Source organism: Apus apus, chromosome 1, assembly GCF_020740795.1.
Source record: "Apus apus isolate bApuApu2 chromosome 1, bApuApu2.pri.cur, whole genome shotgun sequence".
Lineage (NCBI taxonomy): Eukaryota > Metazoa > Chordata > Aves > Apodiformes > Apodidae > Apus > Apus apus.
The window spans coordinates 54,146,952-54,166,336 of NC_067282.1; the positions used below are offsets into that span (position 1 = coordinate 54,146,952).

Consider the following 19,385-nt stretch of genomic DNA (forward strand, 5'->3'; position numbering starts at 1 on the left):
CTGTAATGTGTCTGTAATGGTGACCAGTTCTGTTCAACAAGCTTACCAATGATCTGGAGGAGGCAATGGGAGTGCACATTCATAAAATTTACAGAAGACATAGAATTGGGGAAGCTACTCAATACAGTCAAGGGCAATGCTGCCACCCTGTGGGACCTAGACAGGCAAGAGGACCTGGCTAATGGGAACTTTGTATAACTAAGCTAAGTCAATGTCTTCCTTGTGGAACAGTGTCAAGACCTGGTCTGAGTTTTGAGTATAGGGGGTTAATCATTTCCCTCTATCAGCAGACTATACTTTTGTTAACAGAGCACAGGATGCTTTTAGCCACCTCTGCTGCTGACTCATTCATGTCCAGCTGACATGTACACCCACATCTCCAAGACCTTCTCCATAGTGCTGCTCCCCAGCCAGTCAGGTCCCAGGTTGTATTGTTCCAGTGGGCTCTTGATTCCTACACGCTGCACTTGAAAATTTGTTTTGGAATTTCATGAAGTTTCTATTAGCCACTTCCTCTTGCCTGTCTAGACTCGCCCTGAATGGCAGCTCTACCCTAGAGTGTATTAACTGTTTGCCCCAGTTTTGTGCCATCTGTAAACTTGACAAGAGTCTCTTCCAGGACATCACCCTGAAAAATGTCAAACTCTTTATGGGTATTCACACCTGGGGCGCTGGCGAATATGGTCCAAAGAAAAGGAGAAAAGCCATATACAAGAAAAAGGAGCTTAACTAAAAAGAGCTGCCCACATGGGAAGTCTTTATGGGTTTCTTTGTGTTTATGTGTTTATTACAACATGGGAAGTACTATTTGGTTGATACTATTTCCTAATGTGGCAGATATAACTCCCTTTTTATTCAAGGTACTTAAAGGCGGTGTGTGGGAGCTTGAGAAAATTGTGTAGGAAGACACAATAATTGCTAAGACAACTCTGCAAAAGACCACAAATCCTTGCAACCTCCAGATGGCTGGTAATTTTCGTGATAAGGAAGTGTGTTGTGGTTATTAGCTTTGGGAATATACAGAGAGATGCAAGATAGTGTTTGATCGCTCCTGCTGACTGGGGAGGAGGTGTTTTATACATTGAGGACTAGCAAAATATTTTACAAAATGCCTGGAGTTTCACCTGTTATGCTTCTAAAGGAAGCCTTTAGCCTCTTCAACCCCATAAAGACTTTGTTTTCATTCCTAAAACTACACGGGACTGCAAAAGGTAAGAGACAATAGCTTTGGCACAGGACAGTTTTCATGTGCCTTTTCTGTTCTAGGTGCTTCTCCATTAGCTGGACAGTAGATTAGAGGAGAATTTCAGGAATTTTGTGAAAACCATTTGGGAACCAAAAACCGCTTTGTTCAACTCAGTTTGGCTTAGCGTGAGGTCACTGCAGACTGTTACTGGATACTGCTGCCTGCAGCTGGACCTACTTTCTATTGCCACACTGTGCTACGAGTTCTCTGCCCATCCCCTCTTCTGCACAAGAAGCAATGCTTAGCCATTACCTGTCTCTTGAAAATGAAGAGAATTTCCTTGCTATTTTGACACAATTGGTGGGTGGTGTTTAGCAGGAATGGAGGTGAAGAAGCTTCTGCCTGAGACAGTTTCTTTTCCCAGAGAGAGGACATCTTTGCTTTGTGTAGGCTTGAGGGAAGTCCTCAAATGTGTATGCTGCCTCACATTTACAGCAGCAATGCTTGCTACCATTTTTCCTTCCTTGCAGGATGATTTTAAGGTTTCAGCTTGTAGAGTCCTTGCTATCCACTGGATGTGCCTTAGATTTGCAACTAAATAGCAGTTGAAGGGATTGGAACCTATGACACTGAATATTCGTAAATCTCCTGTGAATAGTAGTGTGTTTTCCTAAGAGGTAACATCTTGACAAGTAGCTGTCTTGATCAGGGGAAGATTTCAGCAAAGCAGGTCTGCAGAAGTTGACTTGTCTTTTGGTTGATCTGTTCAACTAGGGAAGGCCATCACTTTTTCTATAGCAAGAAGTAGAATTAAGGGATGTAAGGAATCAGGGTAGGGGTGAAATTACCCAGCAGTTTATGGCTAGGACTGTCTAGGCCAGGAATTAAAAACAGCAAGTTAAAGTCAAGTTAAACTCCATGCTGTGAGGAAAATTGGAACCATGGGATTAAGTCAGCAGACTTAAGTTAGTCAGACTAAAAAATGGCATGAGGAACTTCAGGCATAGTATTTTGAAGCATCAGGCAGGAAACAACTGCTCGAGCTGCCCTCCAGTCTCCTGGAAAACCACCTTCATTTCCAGGAGAAAAGAAGTGACATGTGCCAGATGTATGTGAGACTGCATTAGTAAATTAACAGAGCTATAACACTCAGGCTCGTGCTGCCTCCTTTAATTGCCTGACATGCATATAGAATGCCAAATTATATTTTCTGAAGGAAACTGAATGCAGATTATGCTTTGCTTCTCTTTGCACTATTGGTTACCTGGTACCTATCATACTGAACATCAGGAACTCAGTCCACAAGAGGTGAAGGGGCTGCTACTTAAGTAGTTCAGGTGCATGCCAGCAGAAATCTGCAAAGTTGTGACAGTAGAGTAAGCTGTTGACCTTTTTCTAGCATTGTGTCTTGGACTTGTCATTCTTCTTTCTGAGACCTCATTTACAACAGCTTTTGAATTGGAAATAATTGTAAAGGAAGACCATGGCTGCTTTGATATTTTTTTGCCCTTTACAGGGGGATAATCCTATTTAAAATAAAAATAATAATAAAGAAAAACCACTGCCACCACACCACACTGATGTAGTGTAGCAATGGTTTAAACAACCATGTACATATGTGTGCATACACTCATGTGCACGCACTTGGAACTGGGTCAATGAGGATAAAGCTAGACTATATAGCAGTGGTATAAAGCACAGTGTAGCCCACTGCATGAGAGATTTGACTGGGATTCCTCCCTACAGTGGTATTATCCGTTGTGAGATTGTTTCCTGGCTGTTGTGTGAGCACAGAAGCAAAATAAAACAGGAAAGAGTCACTGTAACTCTTTCATTAGTTATCCTTATGTCTCCCTTCACCCCTCCCAAGGCTAAAGCAAAAAGGCTCTGATTTTATTGCAGTATTTGTTAGGTTCTAATATCATATCCATTGCGAGAGGAGGAATGAAGGCAAACAGAATTCTGAAAAGTTCTTTGAACATCTTATCTATTCCCCTGCCTTCACCAACTAACCTTGCTTGGCCATTGACTGTTGAGCTGCACAAGGAAGATTTCCTTTGTTAGGTAAAACATTGGTTTGATTTCAGCCCCCATTTGTTTGTTCCCCCCCACTTTCCCCTCATTTGTAGGGAAAGTAATATACTCACTATCTAGTAAATCTCATATCCTCCATCTTTGTTCATTTTGTCCGGTGGCTTGACCTCCTGGCTTTATTGTCTTACCAATTAGGGCCAACTTCCTTTGGATCCTCTTGGCTTCACATCATCTCCTTCAGTTGCACATATAGTGGTGAGCTCCGGGTGAAAGCACCCAAGAGCCTGTAGCTCCATTCTGTGAGAAGACTGTTACAGATTACTGGGGTACACATTAGTTCAGATAACACTTCCCTTCCGGTCCTTGTCTTTATTCTTTCTTAATGGGGAAATCATGGTAGACACAATATATGACACCAAGATGGGAGGGAGTGTTGGTCTGCCTGAGGGTGGGGGGCTCCACAGAGAGACTTGAGGTGCTGGAGCATGTCCAAAGAAGGGCGGTGAAGCTCCTGAAAGGCCTTGAGAACAAGTCTTATGAGGAGTGGCTGAGGGAACCGGGGCTATTTAGTCTGAAGAAAAGGAGGCTGAGGGGAGACCTCATCACCCTCTACAACTGCCTGAAAGGAGGTTATAAAGAGGTAGGCACTGGTCTCTTCTCACAAGTAACTGGTGATAGAACAAGAGGAAATGGCCTCAAGCTGTGCCACGGGAGGTTTGGACTAGACATTAGGAAGAATTTTTTCACTGAGAAGGTTGTCAGACCTTGGAACATGCTGCCCAGGGAGGTGGTTGAGTCACCATCCCTGGATGTGTTTAAAAGTCATCTAGAGGTGGTGCTTGGGAATATGGCTTAGTGCTGGACTTCGTGGAGTAGGGTAAATGGTTGGATTCAATGATCTTAAAGGTCTTTTCCAACCTTAGTGATTCTATGATTCTATTGTCTGCTGGTTTTTCTGTTGCACATAAACAGCTGTAGTGTTCCTAGAATGCCATGATTTGTTTAGACCTGCCACCTGACTGTTTGTGTCTCTTCTGTCAGGGTGTTTTCCACCGTAATTTTTTTTGATACTGAAATAATCTGGAAGCAATGATGGCTAGACTTGTACAGACCCTTGCGAGGGTCTTTAAACAGGTCGTTTACCACTGTGACACACTTGGCTTCCTTTTGTTCATCTGTACAGTGACAAAAGAGCTCATGATTAAATTGAGTTTGTTGTGGTGGTATCAACTTACATCGTGCGACTGGAGCACCCTTCACTAGGACTAGAGGTAATGCCTGTGGATTTTCTGCAAGGCTGTGTGTAAATCCCACAGTGCAACAAGCACACTGTAAAGTTGAAGTTTCTTTGGTGGCCAGTGGCCTGGTGTGCTTTCATGCCATCTCCCCTCCTTCCCTGGAGAAACACAGTAAATGATGTTTTCAGACCCAGGCTCTGGTGCAGACAGGCTTTCTTTGGTTATCACAATAGTGACAGACAGCTTTTAAAATAACTGCCTTACCAAAGTTCAGTTGCTGATCAGAGAGAGATGAGACAGAGCACCGGATTTCCTTTTCTCCATTTGGAAAGTCATTTTCAGAGGTGTCTGCTGTTCTTAATAAAGACAGTATTTGCTGATTCAGGTTTGCTGAGAGCAGACTGGGTTCACTGGCGTTTTCCAGCTGCTTTGCAGTGCTCTGGCAATGCAAACCAGCTGCAGGTCTGGTTTAACTCAAGCCAGTTTTATAGCTGGTTTGCATCACTGGAGCAGTGTAAAGTACCTGAAGCATGCCAGCTAATCTGGCCTGTTGGTGAACCATTACAAATGACTTGTTTTTCTTCATGTTTTTTACATGTAACTTTATTTATAGTTGAAGCCTGTAGAAATTGAGTAGATTGTATCACTAAAAGACATGTTTTGTGTTCTAAAATCTATAAAATTACAGTTTTTTAAGCCAGAGCTTTCTCTTCTTAACTGAAATAAAATTATCAAATTACACATTGCTCCTCTGCATTTCTGTGTTACGGATTTCTTTTAAGTTATACTAAGATTACAGTTCCATGTTCTTATTTTAAAATGAAGTAATGATTAGTCTGAGATCTAAAAAAGTAGGCTTTATAAGTTCTATTTTGCAAAATGTGGGCTCAGCTTTTATTCTAAACGCAGTGATTTTCCTCTAGTTTACTGCAAATATATGCAATATTTGTGTCAATATTGTCTGTAATTTACTGATTGAAAATATTGTGGAGATTTTGAGAGAGGACGGCAGTCAGTCAACCATTTTTTTTCTTCCAGTTATTGTAAAATATATACATGAAATCATATTTACCTACCTTCTGTAGCATGATGAGTGTTCAAAACATGCCATAAATATGAATAATTAATTATATTACCCCATGTATCATAATTTTTTCCATAACCTCTGAGGCTCTTGATGTTGAATGTGATGGTTGTTTTTAAACAGTATTATACAGTATAAGAATGACAGAAGTGTCATTACAGCTACTCTGATCTACACTTTCTTCAGAATTCAAGATTTTTGCTCTGCACCGAGAAATATTTTTGTATAAAGATTATGGGATTATTTAAAAAAAATTCTGGATAAACATTTACATTCATGTCAGAAATTGTATTCCTCTGATCAGCTGTAGATTGGAAGAAAACATGACAGAATTCACTAAGTTTTTCTAGACTTTGAGGAAAAACACTGAAGAATTAATTACTGCCTCATATTAATTAAGATAACAATGCAAAACCCTTCATTAGGAGCATAGGAAAAGTTCTTCCTTGGTCCTTGGAGAGAATATTATATGCAAGCCCTGTTGTGTGGGTTGCAAGGTGTCACTGGAATTTATATGCATTACTTGTCTAATTGCAGTAAATGTAGCATGTCCAGATAGGTTTAAAAGTTGGATGGCTGTTTGTTACTTGCTGGAAATCACTTGAAACCTTGCTACTCAGAGGCAGCTGTTCACAGGTCCTTCACCTCTCCCCAGAGATAGCTGGAAGACTCTGTTGTTGGACCCTGTCTTTTATGGCAGAAGCAGTAAACATGACAGGTTGTTTGGGAGCCATCTGTTTTAAAATGGTTGCTGCTTTGTATGCAGTAATGAACTTGAGATCAGTTTTCTGTCTGTCTTCATACTAACAGCCTTGTTTGGTGTCACAACAGGTGGAAGTTGATGGGATGAAACTAAACGTGACCAGTGAGTGGAACCTGGCTTCACCCTTATTGTCTGTCACCATTGATGGCACTCAGAGGACTATACAGGTAAACTCACCAACACTTCATTTGTAGAGCTGAGGTAACCAGAAGCCTCTGGGTATACAAATAATACTGACACGTGGGGTCTAAGCTTGCTGCATTATAAAAAGTATGTTCTGTTTTTCGAATAGCATCATCTTTCTATTTTGAATGTCTCCAGAGCTTCAGTGGAGTGAGCTTGTCTCAAAGTTACTTATCTAGAATTTTGAATAGCTTTCATTTAAAGAGAAATTGCTTATTTCAGACAGGAATTTACCCCAGGTTCTAGGAGCTCTTTAACTTAATGCCTGGGAGGAGATACAGTTTCTTAATCACTTCAGAAATAAAGAACAGATTGCTGTTTACAAAAAAGTGGAGTCCTGCAGTAGAATGATTGTCTTCCTCATGTTTGGATTGTGTGTTTTTTCCACTTTTGGGCCTTTACAGATTCAAAGTCACAGGACAGTGCATCTCCCATGTGACATGTTTTTATAACTACTTTTATGAAATACTGTAAGTTCCATGACTTGAAAAGAAAAATGTAGAAACCATCCCAAACCTATGTGTTTCTAAGAAAAGACTTCTAAAAAGAATAGTGTACATTGTTCCTTCTGACAACTAATGTGTCTGAAAGCGACTCCAAAGAAAAGGGTGTGTCTTTAACTGCCGTGCACATTTTCTGAAGGCAATTTGGTATTCTAAAGTGTGTTTTTATGTTTAAAAACCTGTTCCATTTTGCTGATGTTTTATAAAAGAAATCCCTGATTTTGAGTGGAAAGCAATACCCATGTATGAGCATACAAGATCTATCTAGAAGAAAAGCATTATATTTAGAACAGATAAGTATATTCAGAAGGCCTCATTGCCAGCTCTATAATAACTCTATGACTGGATACAGATCTCCATATGCTAATACTACTAGTAGTAAGACCGGTTAACTTAAAGTGTAATATTTGAACTGGCACATAAGATTAGTTTCAAAATGAATGATTGGAAGATCTGAATATGCTTTCTTCTAGGAGCTGAGCCAGCAATAGTGGTAGTTGCGGTCCCTGAATATGACCAAACTGTATGAAATACTGCAGGGCTAGCCAGAGCAACAAGCAATGCTCTGGCTCCGTGGTATCTATCCAACAGAATGTGGAAGAAGCACATGTTGTTTCTTTCTCAGATGTTATCTCGAAGTCTTTGCTTTTTGCAAAGGAACCCAGTAGCTTGAAAAGTTATTAATCTTTTAGTGTATGTATGTAAATTTATGGGAACCTTAAACTTGACCTCTGATATCCACTCACTGGAATCTAAATTGGTTTTTTGGTTATGTATTTCTCTAGACTTGCCCCGCTGCAAGAACCAAATTAGACAAGTGTATTCCTGTAGGTCAATTTGTTTCCAAAAGCAATTGACCCCTGAGTCTTGAAGTATCTTCTTTCAGCAAGACTTAGCCCTAGAGCCATTTAAGCAACAAATATGGATGAATCGAATAATTCCAGCTGTGCTTTATTAATTTTCAGCCAATCTAATTTCTCTTCATAGTTGTTTTCATTCTTCTAAATTTGCTCAACCAAATGCAGTGTTTGTGAACATTGTATTTCTTTGAAGGTTTGATTTATGCACCTTCGGCTCGATCCTGCAGTCTGGCCTCAATCCAGCAAAGCACTTAAGCAGAGAAGCAGGAAAGAAGTAATTTTAAAATGTTTTGGTTTAAAATGTATTTATGTAAATTATAGTCTAGACATTCAGATTGTTGCATATCTGTCGCACATTTAAAAATAAGTAATTAAGCACGCTCCTGTATTTCCACTCCTCTGCTGAAGTCTCAACGTGTATCAGAGCAAAACAAAGGACCAACTCTGCCACTGAGTTAAGAGTTTAAAAAACAGGTTTTCTAAGACTGTTTCTAGAGTCCGGGACCTGGGAATACTTCTGAGTGCCTGGGAAAGAGGTGTATGCCCTGGTGACAGTCTGTCTAGGGCATATCAGGGCACAACTAGGATGTGTGGCAGCCCCCTCCCTCCCGCTTTTGTTTCCTCTGCAAGGAAGCCCATCTGTGTGTGGCAGATGGGCTCTGCAGAGAGCTTGGCCAGGTCCCCAGATGATAGAGGGACCAGAACCCTGGGGTACACTGCAGGTCCATTTGGCTGCAGCATAAGGGCTCTGAAATCTTTGTGCAGCTTTGGATTACTCTGAAATCCATGGGATGCTATAGAAGGTGATGAAAACTCGGGATCATTCAAGCAAGATGTGGGCAAATCCTGTAGCATTTCTTGAAGTGCTCAGATTCCATCACTGTTTTTTTGTTGTTGTTTTCAGTAATTCCTCAGTTAATCCCCGTTCCTCAGCATTTTCTCCACTTACGACTAGACTCTCTCATTTGAAGAGGCTAAATTTTATGCAATGTGAAGTGCAGGATTTTGTTTCACCAAGCAAGTGAAATTTTTGTGTTCAGAAATTACTTTGCCAAAATGGTTTCTCCTACCGGTTTCCAAAGATGGCAGTGGCTCAGATTCTGACTTACACCTAGCTGTTGTGATTTTGGAATCTGCCTTTGCTGAAGATCAGAGAAGTAAGTACAGGCATGTGGTTATAATAGGTCTTTCTGAGGATTCAGATTTGAAGGGATTGGCTGTTACATAACTGAAAATACATTTTAATGTAAAGCATATTTTGAAAATGATGCAGCCTTCCAGGCAACATTTTGAGTAAAAATAAATGAAGTGCCTAGTGATTCCACAGAGTGAGTGGGGAAGATACTGGTTGAGTTGTAGAAAAGAACCACAAGACATCCCATGGAAACTGGAAAGGAGAATGGTGGTTCAAAATGGTATCCTGGAAAGTAACAACAGTTTGAAGAAAGGCAGCAGGCATATTTTGGGCAATGAGGGCAGTTTTATCCCTCTACCTCTGCTCCCATTTACAAGTAAGATGAATTCCAGCGAGCCCTGTGCCTGCAGAAGTTGTGGTCTATGACCTCTTATCTGCCCCTTCCCTGGAGGTGTTTAAGGCCAGGCTGGATGAGGCTTTGTGCAGCCTGGTCTAGTGTGAGTTGTCCCTGCTCGTAACAGGGTGGTTGGAATCTGATGATCTTTAAGGTCCCTTCCAACCTTAATATTCTATGATCTCGCCCTGTGCGTATGAACTGGAAAGTGGGTGGAAGGAGAGAAGGGAATAAGATGCTTTTCCATGGAGCTGGATTTCTCTTTTTATTCCCTCATGTGAACTAGAATCCAGGGGGACCTCAAGTTAAACCAGTCAATCCATGAAGTCCAGCAAATGGACTTGAACCTTCCTGTAGGTCTATTTTTACTACAGTCGGTTTATGAGTAGATGCCTTCTGCTGTGACACTGTACAAGAAGATCAAGTATCTGCAGAGAGAGCAGGCTGCCCAAGAGAAGAAAAAAAAGCATGTAGGAGGACTTCAAGCCCTCTTTGCTTTGGCACTATTTGTGTTTGGACATGTTCTCAAAAGCCACCCTACCAACCATTCAAATTCTGAGGCTGCTCTATGGCAACACCATGTGGACAAATTTTACAACTCCTCAGTGCTGTTAAATGCTCTGCTTTCATTGACCCCATCATCAAACACTCACCCCATCCTTATATACTGTTTGCTTGCAGACAGCTCCCTATAGCAAAAGGATTCTGAGCCAGGAGAAATTATTTGTCACTGTCTTTTGCCAACACTTTTGTACCTCTTTGTCGTATCATGCACCCAGCCTTTCCACTGGCATATTGTCGGCCCACACTGGTTTCACAGCTTTGCTAACTTGCTGTAATGAAACCTCCCACCCTCTAAAGGTAGTGCAGGCGTTGTGCCTGGGAAACTCTTGATGGCTTTTGGCAGCTTCAGCAAAGCAATTTCACAAGGCACTGGTGGTGCCTTCTCTTTGTATTTCCTGGCTTTCAGAGATTTGTCTCTGCTGAACTGAAGCTCTGTAGGACGTAGACAGAACTCAATTGGACAAGCTCCTTGAGCAGCTTGATACTACTTAGACATCGGCCTTGCTTTGAACAGGGAATATGACTTCCTGATTTCCAGAGGTCCCTTCCAGCCTAACTGTGATGCTGCTGGACATCCCAAACTTTACAGTTAAAAGGACTTTATCAGTCACAGCAAGGTGTAATTAAGAGAGTAATGGAGTTACTAAATAAGAATGATCCTGTAAAGCTGGAATCATCAGTCTCAAGCTTCAAGTGTTTTTGTGAATGAAACAGTATTATGGGGAATTCAGTGATGGCATCACTTATTATTTTTTAATTTAATTAATTTATTGCATCAACAATTGCAGCAGGAGTATATTCTGCATCCTGGGATGTGGAAAATTTAAGTGCTTCTCTGATGCAATGTTTCTTTTTATTATTATTTTGGTTTATAGGAGCAGAAAAAACCGAAAATGCTGTAGGTTATGAAGCCTTTGTTCCTGGGAAATGTCTGACAGGAGAACAAAGCCTGTGCCCAAGTATTCATTTGCTTCAACCCTGTGGAGACTTTTTTCAAACCTATGTGTAATTTTTTTAAGAAAAATTACCCATGTATATATGTATATATTTTTTTTACTGTTGTGAGTTCTTAGATGTAATCTGTGATAATGATATGTAGGTTTCAGGTCTAAAGTACCATTACTTTGGCACACATTTTCTTAAACACTGGAAATTATTTTGGGAAGCTTTAGCAAACAGTGTATGTGAAGATTGCTTGACAGTGGTGTGCAGTTACTACAGACACTCTGCTGTTGTCATTTATCCCTGATTTTGGAACTATTTTTGCTACATGGTCTCTAGAAGAGAGACATAAAATGATTTGTAAACAGGGGCAGACATTTGAATATACTATATCCAAATAGTTATACTGTTGGGTAAAGAAAAGCCAGAGTGTGAGCCCCAGTGCTGGATTCATGATGGCCCATTCTTGGTTAATAGGTAGTTCACTCCCTAGCTTTGTTTCAGCCTGTTCCAGTTATGGGTGACCTAGACAAATCTGGTATAGATTTATACCATGCTGTACAGACCCAAGCAGTGGAACTAAGATAATCATTGCCATTTGGCTTTGGGACCAGATCTAAGTCCATGGCCCTCCTTTATTTAGCAGTATAGAAACACAGCCTGCCCATATTTTCCTATTTACTCATCCAGACAGAGTCATCTAAGAAAACAGAGCTCAGCCTAGAAACTCCAAAAATGGTCAGTGGGTATGATACAGAGAAACTGATTTTTATTGCCTCACTTGACACTCTTGGCATTTGAGACAAGTACAAACAATTACATTACTATGACTCTATGATATTTGAGTAATTGTTTGTACTTGTCTCAAATGCCAAGAGATTCTTTAAGGTTCCTTCCTACCCAAATCATTCTATGTAACCATCTAGTTCCAACTCCCCTGCCATGGGCAGGGACACCTCCCAGTGGACCAGGTTGCTAAAAATCCCATCCAGTCTGGGCTTGGACACTTGGAGGGGGCAGCCACTACTTTCCTGGGCAACATGTTCCAGTGTCTCACCACCCTCACAGTGAAGAATTTCTTCCTGCATCTACCCTCTTCCAGTTTGAAACCATTACCCCTCATCTTATCACTAGATGCCACTAGAAAAACTCCCTCCCCAGCTTCCCTGTAGCCCCTTCAGGTACTGGAAGGCCACTATAAGGTCTCTCTTGGAGCCTTCTCTTCTCCGGGCTGAACAGCCCCAACGCGCTCAGCCTGTCTTCAGAGAAGACAAATACAAAAGCCTATTGCATACAATGTAGTATGCCTTGCTGTGTTTCAGGCTTGAATTATTTTTTTAAACTATTAATATCTATTGGTGCCCTGTTAATATCAGGGCACTGCTATTGTTGTTACTTCTTTCCCTGCAATTGCACAAAGAGAACCATAGATTTTGGCAGCTTGCTTGTTGCAGCCTTATCATAGCCTAATAACTGCTGTGGCAGTGTCCTTAGCTTCATTTGAATTCCTCCCAGTTCCTGTACTGGAAGAGACCTTCAGCAGTTGACCCTTACCCACTGTGTCTGTGCTGCTTGTATCATCATTCAGTTGCCTCTCTTCAGTGGTGCAGAGTTGGTTTTTTTTAGAGAATAACTGTGTTTATGGTTATGTTGTTCTCTGAGCAACTTCAGTTTCTGTTATCTCCTTTCCGAGCAGTGGGGACCAGAACTATGCTCAGTGTTAAAAGCATAGGTGAAACTTAGACTTCTGCCATAACTTTATGGTGTTCACTATTTTTTTGTTCGTTCTCAGTAATGATGTGAAATGTTTCCTTTGGCTTTGTTGACTGAAATAAAAAATGGAGCTGATGTTCCTATTGAATTAGCCCTTCTAGTTGGTAATGGCTGGGGAGGGAAACCATGTAGGCAAGGAAAAAAAAAAGATAAACTCTAGGCAAGGAGGCTTTGCCAGGAAACTTTGAAGCTGTGCTGCGTTCTAGAGCACAGATATTAAGGTCCTGGTGCCACCCTTGGCAAACAGCATAGCTGTTCTTTTGAGTGGAGGTAGATCCTTCCCAAAGGACCAGACACAAAAAAGTCATAATTAGAAGGAATTCTGGAACTTCATTAGCATGCATGATTCAATGCGTATCTCCTAGGTGTACTTTGAAAGACCTTAGTGATCTGCTTTAGATAATTATGAGTTCATTCAACTTGCTGAGTTTGTTAAAGATTCTGTACAAGAAAATTAATAATTGTACCACTTAGATGTCATTCATTGTTTCTTCGTGGGTGATCTAAGGATGGACTGAGACTTCCTTTATTTCCAAGGGTTGTTGGGAAGGTGTAGAGAAGCCAGCCTTTTTGCTGCTCCTTGTTCTAGTAGCTAATTATGCATATTGAAACAAATATTGCTATTATGCCTTAATTGACATGGATATTTGTAAATTTTAAAAAAAGTATTCATTGTTTAATGATCCCTAGATGCATGTATGCCTGTACAACAGCAGCATGCCCAGCTCCTTTAAGCAGATCAGATCTCCTTTACTGTCATACCAGAGCATTTGCATTAGTGTCTACTTCAAATAGCAAGTATCTGAATCTCATGAATGGTCTGCAATTTGTGGGAAATCAGTTTAACTCAAGGCTGACTCCACACTTTTGTCCATGGTTTGAATGAAAAACATGTGAAGAGAAGGGGGAAATTCAAGGGAATACAAGGTCATGAAATTACTGATTATTGCTGCTTTTTTTTTTTTTTTTTTTTTTTTAGAGCAGCAGGAGCAAAAAGCCTGTACCACTACCCTTATTGATTCTTTCATGAAAGTATTTATTTTTTCAGCCAGAAAAGAAGTGAGTGATCAACTTCTATGACCGATCAATCCCTCTGGAATTTATTGTCCACTTTTCAGAGAGAGGTCTTCCACAATAAAGCCATATGTACAAATAAGATGCTTTTCCCTTTCTTTAACCTAATGGGATTAGTAATATCCTGTGGTATTTAAAGGGTTAATCAAATAATGCTAATTGTCACAGTATTTTTTCTAAAAGCATGTTGTTACAGTATTTTTCTAAAGGAGCTATACATTTTAATGATAGACAATATTAAGAATGAATAAATGTAAGGATTATATATATGTCTAACCACCAAAGTGTTGTGTTCAGTTGTAATTTTATAATATCTAAACACTGAAATACAAGAAAGGTGTTTTTTTTGAGGATGGTAACATATTCAGAGAGTAAAGGGGAAGGAAGAGGAGGGGCAGCAAAGGGGGAGAAAGGGGGGAGAAAGGACTATGAATCCTGCAAAGAATCTGTCTCAGGCAGTCATAAACATTATCAGATCCAGAATGACACAGCAGCATATTACATGCATACTGTCCCCCTACAGGAGCAAAATGTATTATAGCATGTCAAAAACAAGGGCAAAGTTTCTAAAAGTCTCACTAGTTTTGTGATCTAACATAATAACAGCAAAAATTTAGAAGTTCACAGGGAGGACTAAGCTCTTCATTATTGTAAATAATTGTAAATAGCTGGAAACGTTGGGCTGGAGTAAATGTCTTTTAGATTCATTCTTTGACAACACCAAATAAACACTCTTTCCTGTGGGTTTTTTTTTGGTTGCTTGTTTTTTGGGGGGGCTTTTTTTGTGTGTGTTGTTTTGGTTTGGTTTGGTTTTTTTTAAGGGAGCATCTGGGCATTCTTGGAAGGTACTCTATGTATTTAAAATAGCAATAGTGCAGTGGTATTAATATTATACATATGCATGTCTAAAGCTTGAAATAAAAACACAACAAAACCAAGTGGTATTAACACTGGGTATCACCTACAGAAATACTGGGAAGGCTCTGTGTCTCCATTTTTCTGTTTATGGGAGGACAGAAATTCCTAAGCCTTCTACTGTAATTAAATCCCAGGCATTAAGAGAATGGTGGTTCTTTTAAAAGTAATAATATGCTGCCTCAGCCTCTTGTAAAGGTGCAGGTGCAGTTTCTCTATGTGGATTAGTGCCCTGTAAGCCATTCACACTGTGTTTAACATCCGTATTTGTAGTATTTGGTAACAGATTCTATATAGACCCTGGAAAAGGACTGAAATAGCTTGCAACAGGTGCTGGGGGAGGCCAGTATTTTAGCATCCTGGCAGGATCCCTTTTAAAGGAAAAGACTACATAGTACCATTTAGGCCAGTCTTAGATATCTTTTCAGTTGTCAAAATGCTTTGTACACAGCAGGACTTGATCAGCTCCTTCCCCACTGGGTGACTGCTGCCCTCATAACCTGGAAAATGCGGACGTGTCCTGAGGGAGAAGAGCTACCCAAGGATTCATTTTCTGTAAAGTGTGATCTGAAACTGGCAATGGCTAGAGGTAGAGCAGCACACAAAATCGAACCAAATTTCTATCTGCAGTTTAATGCACTGAGGAGAGGAAATTATGGTTATGAAAGCAGAGTGATCCCCTAAGTGGAAAGGCTTGTGAGGCTGCACAAGTCTGAACACATGTGCGATGCAGACAGTCTCCAGCATACAAGGAAGCTTGGTCATATTGCCAATCTTGGGTTACATCCCTGCACTGAGATTTTGGATAGTGGAAATGGAGTGCTGAAATGAAGTTCTGCTTCCTGCAGAGGTTCTAGGAGGAGAGGAAAAAGAAGATTGTTCAAGCCAAACCAGTCCTTACAGTTTGACAAAAAGATGACTTCATGGTTTCACAGCTACTGCTGTAGCTTTCTCTTCCTCTCTGACCCAGTCATGGGACTCCAAAGTTGGGAATGACCTAGATGGATGGATGATGGAGCTTTCCAGATGTCCAGGCAGCTTCATGTACACAAAATCTCATAGATAATATACTAGCAGATGAATCTGCTATAACTTTACAAGGTAAATTACTGTGGTTTTTTTACCCCAGCTTCCCTGTTTAATTCCCTGGAATAATTTGGATTTTGTTCCCTGGAATAATTTGGTTTTTAAATTAAACTTGTCTGCAATTTCTTCTGTTCTGCTGGTCAAATATTCAAGAATTTCTAAATATTGGCCCTAAAGTGGGTAGAGTTCTCCATTTGAAATTCATGGCATAAGATGTTCAGAATTTCTGGGAGTGAGCAGCTGACTTGAAGCAGTAAGGGCTGTGAGAACATCTGTGTTATGAAAAACAGCACCATACTTGGAAACTAAACAGTTTTCACTCAAAATTTTATCTATAATCTGTAGGTTTTCTGGGCTTGGGTTTGTTTGGTTTGGGTTTTTTTTTGTTCAGTGTAGTTTGATACATGTTGTCCAAGTGTCAATGTAGTCATGGCTTGAGAGCCATGGCTTGAAAAAGTTGCAAAAAATGTTGACTGAGTGGCAATCTGTACACCTTCTGTAACAAATGGTCTCCAGCTTTACTTTCAACAAATAAAGGTGGTATGTAGTAGTTGAAGATAAAAATTGTTAAGAAACTTTTTTTAATTTCCCAGTTCATATTAATTTTGACTTGACACATTACTTTTTCATTTGTGAGCAAAGCAAAAAAAAAAAAAAGGTTTTGGTCTGTTGGAGTTTCTTTGTGTTTTGTTATCATTCCTTTCCTCCAGCTGCTCCCCTGCAGTAACTTGGAGAGTCCAAGATACCAAATGATGTGTGGAAAATACTCTGGTATCTTGTTGTTGTCTAATAATGTGTATGTTGGTTTAGAATCTCTTTCAATAATACGTATTTTATGTTTGGCTGAGCTTCTTTATCCTTCTTCATATAAAGGTTGTTACCTTTTTTTATCTGCAAGTGCTCGTCTACTGCAGGCTTAATGCAAAGCTGATTGTAACCCTACTGCATCTTACCATGAATAGATCATTGATACTCAACTAGGTGGAAATAATTTTCTACAGCAAAGCAGAAGAATTTAAAGTCATATAACACTAACCTATGGTAATTTACTGGGATTAACAGATTAAAATGATTGTTTGTGAAATGACTGTGGTGTAGCATACACAAGAGAGAGGAGGAAAATTTTGCGTGATTATTAAATTTGTCTATTTTCACTGCATGCATAAGAATTTTGTTTGTATGTACATAACATATGCAGTCTAGCACACTGTAACCTGTGCATGTAAAAACACATATAATGTTTATGTAACACTCGCACGCATTTGACAGCTTTGAGACTGCAGGTGGATTTTTGAAGTTAAGATTTTTTCTTTTTCAAGTTTGAGTTAGCTTGTTACTTTCTCAGAAGGAAAAAAGTATCCTTTTAACTCATGTTGTGGTGATTGAGTTAGTCTGAAGCTCAATCAGTTGAATCAACCGGAAAAGCATTTGGTTATGTCTAAGTTCACATGATTGATGCCAACTATATAATTTTACTCTATTGGCAGGTAAACTTAGGCAGTGTTGTTTTGTCTTTGTTCAAATGGTAGTCTTCCCTTGCTTTCTGGTGTAGACCTTCTAGTAAATAATTTGCAATTTATTAGGAAAACAATGACAATGTGTATAATTAGCTATTCTCTTTTGTTACCTCTATTTGATTACTTTCCTGCTATCACATGCAATATGAAACCATCTATTATGAGGTATAGAATATGTAAATATCTAACTTTACAAGAGAAACTGGAGACTGGTCCTTTTTCTAAAGAGGTGGAAAATAAAAGAATAATTGTTAACCACATCCTTTCATTTTCTTGAAAACATCAATTACATTTACAAATCCCAGAAGCACAAGCCCACCAGTGGAACAGAAATAACTCCTTTCAATATGCTTCAAAAAAACCTAATCACATCTAACAGCTGAAGTTTATTTACAACTGTAATTTGAAACATTAATTATGATAATGTGCTGACTTCTTTTGTAACATGGTTCTCAAAAGCCTGGCAGTTCTCTTTTGGTCTTGATGAAACATATGTTTTCTGACTTGGAGAATTTTTCTACCTTTCTCTCTTGTTTTGTTTTTCGTTTTTTTTTTTTTATATACCCAGAAGGGAAAATTCTTTTTCTCCTCTGTTTGTTAACTATTTTCCTCACCTTCCCCATGATTATGTGTTTTTTTTTCCCCCTTCCTGGTTGTTAATTCAAGAGGTGGATTTTAGTACTTACACTGACTCTTAGTGCTATTGACAACTGAATGTAATGCTTTGTATTTTGGACACAGCAAAAAGTGGCAGTGAGGCTTTACTATACTATTTCGACAGCATCAGAGCAGGAAGAAAACTGCTTATATTTTTGTCTTGTCTTGAGACTATGGCTTTAGAGGGTGCCTTCTTGATATAAATATGTATTTGGCTTTATGAAATCGGTTATTAAATTATTTTTGAAAGGGCTTGGTTATTGCTATGCTAGCTTATTTAGTTGGGAGTGAAGAGAATCTGTGTGAGGAAATACTTTAATGGCTTGGTTTTCAATTGTGAAAAATAAGTCAAGTTGTCAAGATACCTGGCTTTGCTCCGAAAGCCTTTAAAGAAAATGACAAAAGGGCTCTTTTAAATTTTTTTTTGTTGTTTTGTTTTTCAAGTTGTGTTTTTCTGTGTGACAGGGAGATTAGCCAAAAAAATGGAATTTTTATTAGGACATGAAAAGGTCTCTAATGACCCTTGAAAGTGGACAAAAGGGTAGCACAATAAGTGACAGAACTCTAACGAGGGTGGAGGGCATTCCAGGAAAAAAAGAAATTAAATCCTTTAATTTTTTTCAGCTTGCCATTTTCTGACAGCTTATCAAGTGGTTGGGACTTGTTTGTTTTGGCATGCGGTTCATTCATTGTAGGCTGCCGGTACTTTGTTCTTCTTTGTGGTTTCCAAAACCTGATTGTGTTTATCCTAGACTGTGGGAAAAGTGTATATTCCTGTTTCCTGTATAAAAGTAAACGTCAGATTTTGTATGAAATTTTATTTCCCATATTTTCCATTCCATTAATCATTATTGTTGAAATATGTCAGGCTTTGGCACATCATCCTTTGTTTTCATATGATTGTACAGATTGCAATGTCAGTGTGTGACCTGTGAAGTCGAAAAATAAGCATGTTTGGGCTGTAGTAATTATTAACTTCATAAAGTGTAGCTAAGGAATATGCAAAATTATTGAAAAGGGACCAGGATTTAATTTATTTCTGTTAAGATGATTTCGGGGGATATCTAGCTATTGTTGTATAGCACATCCTCACTTAGTTTAGAGGAGACAAGACTAAGTATGTATGTGTAGGTGGCTGTAAAACAAAGGGAATAATCTATTTTCTGTCTGTGATGAAAACGGAGAATTCATGTGCTGCAATTGCAGTATGGTTATTTTAGTCACATATTAGGAAAAATCTTTCTATGAATAAGGATGCAGAACACTCGGATAAATTGCCTAGGGAGACTGTGCAATCTCTGCTATGGAAAGATTTTAAGAATGGATTAGACACATTGTTTGGGAGTCACACAGGTGCATTTTGATTCTACTGGGGAATATGAGTAGAAGATCTCTCAAGGTTGTTTGCAGCCCTGTTCCTGAGATTCATTGTCTTTGAAATGCTGAAGCTTTCTGTGCAGCTCTTTGTGTGCAATTT

The 19,385-nt window shown here is 39.4% G+C and overlaps 1 protein-coding gene across 2 annotated transcripts in view; it reads left to right on the top strand.

Annotated features, from left to right (window-relative positions):
* Window positions 1–19,385, top strand: part of PCCA (propionyl-CoA carboxylase subunit alpha) — a 281,303-nt gene that overhangs the window by 202,128 nt on the left and 59,790 nt on the right. For both annotated transcript variants that reach the window (XM_051630543.1, XM_051630554.1), the window contains one exon: window positions 6,374–6,472. In XM_051630543.1, the coding sequence (XP_051486503.1) occupies window positions 6,374–6,472 (99 nt within the window). The remainder of the gene's footprint in view (window positions 1–6,373; window positions 6,473–19,385) is intronic.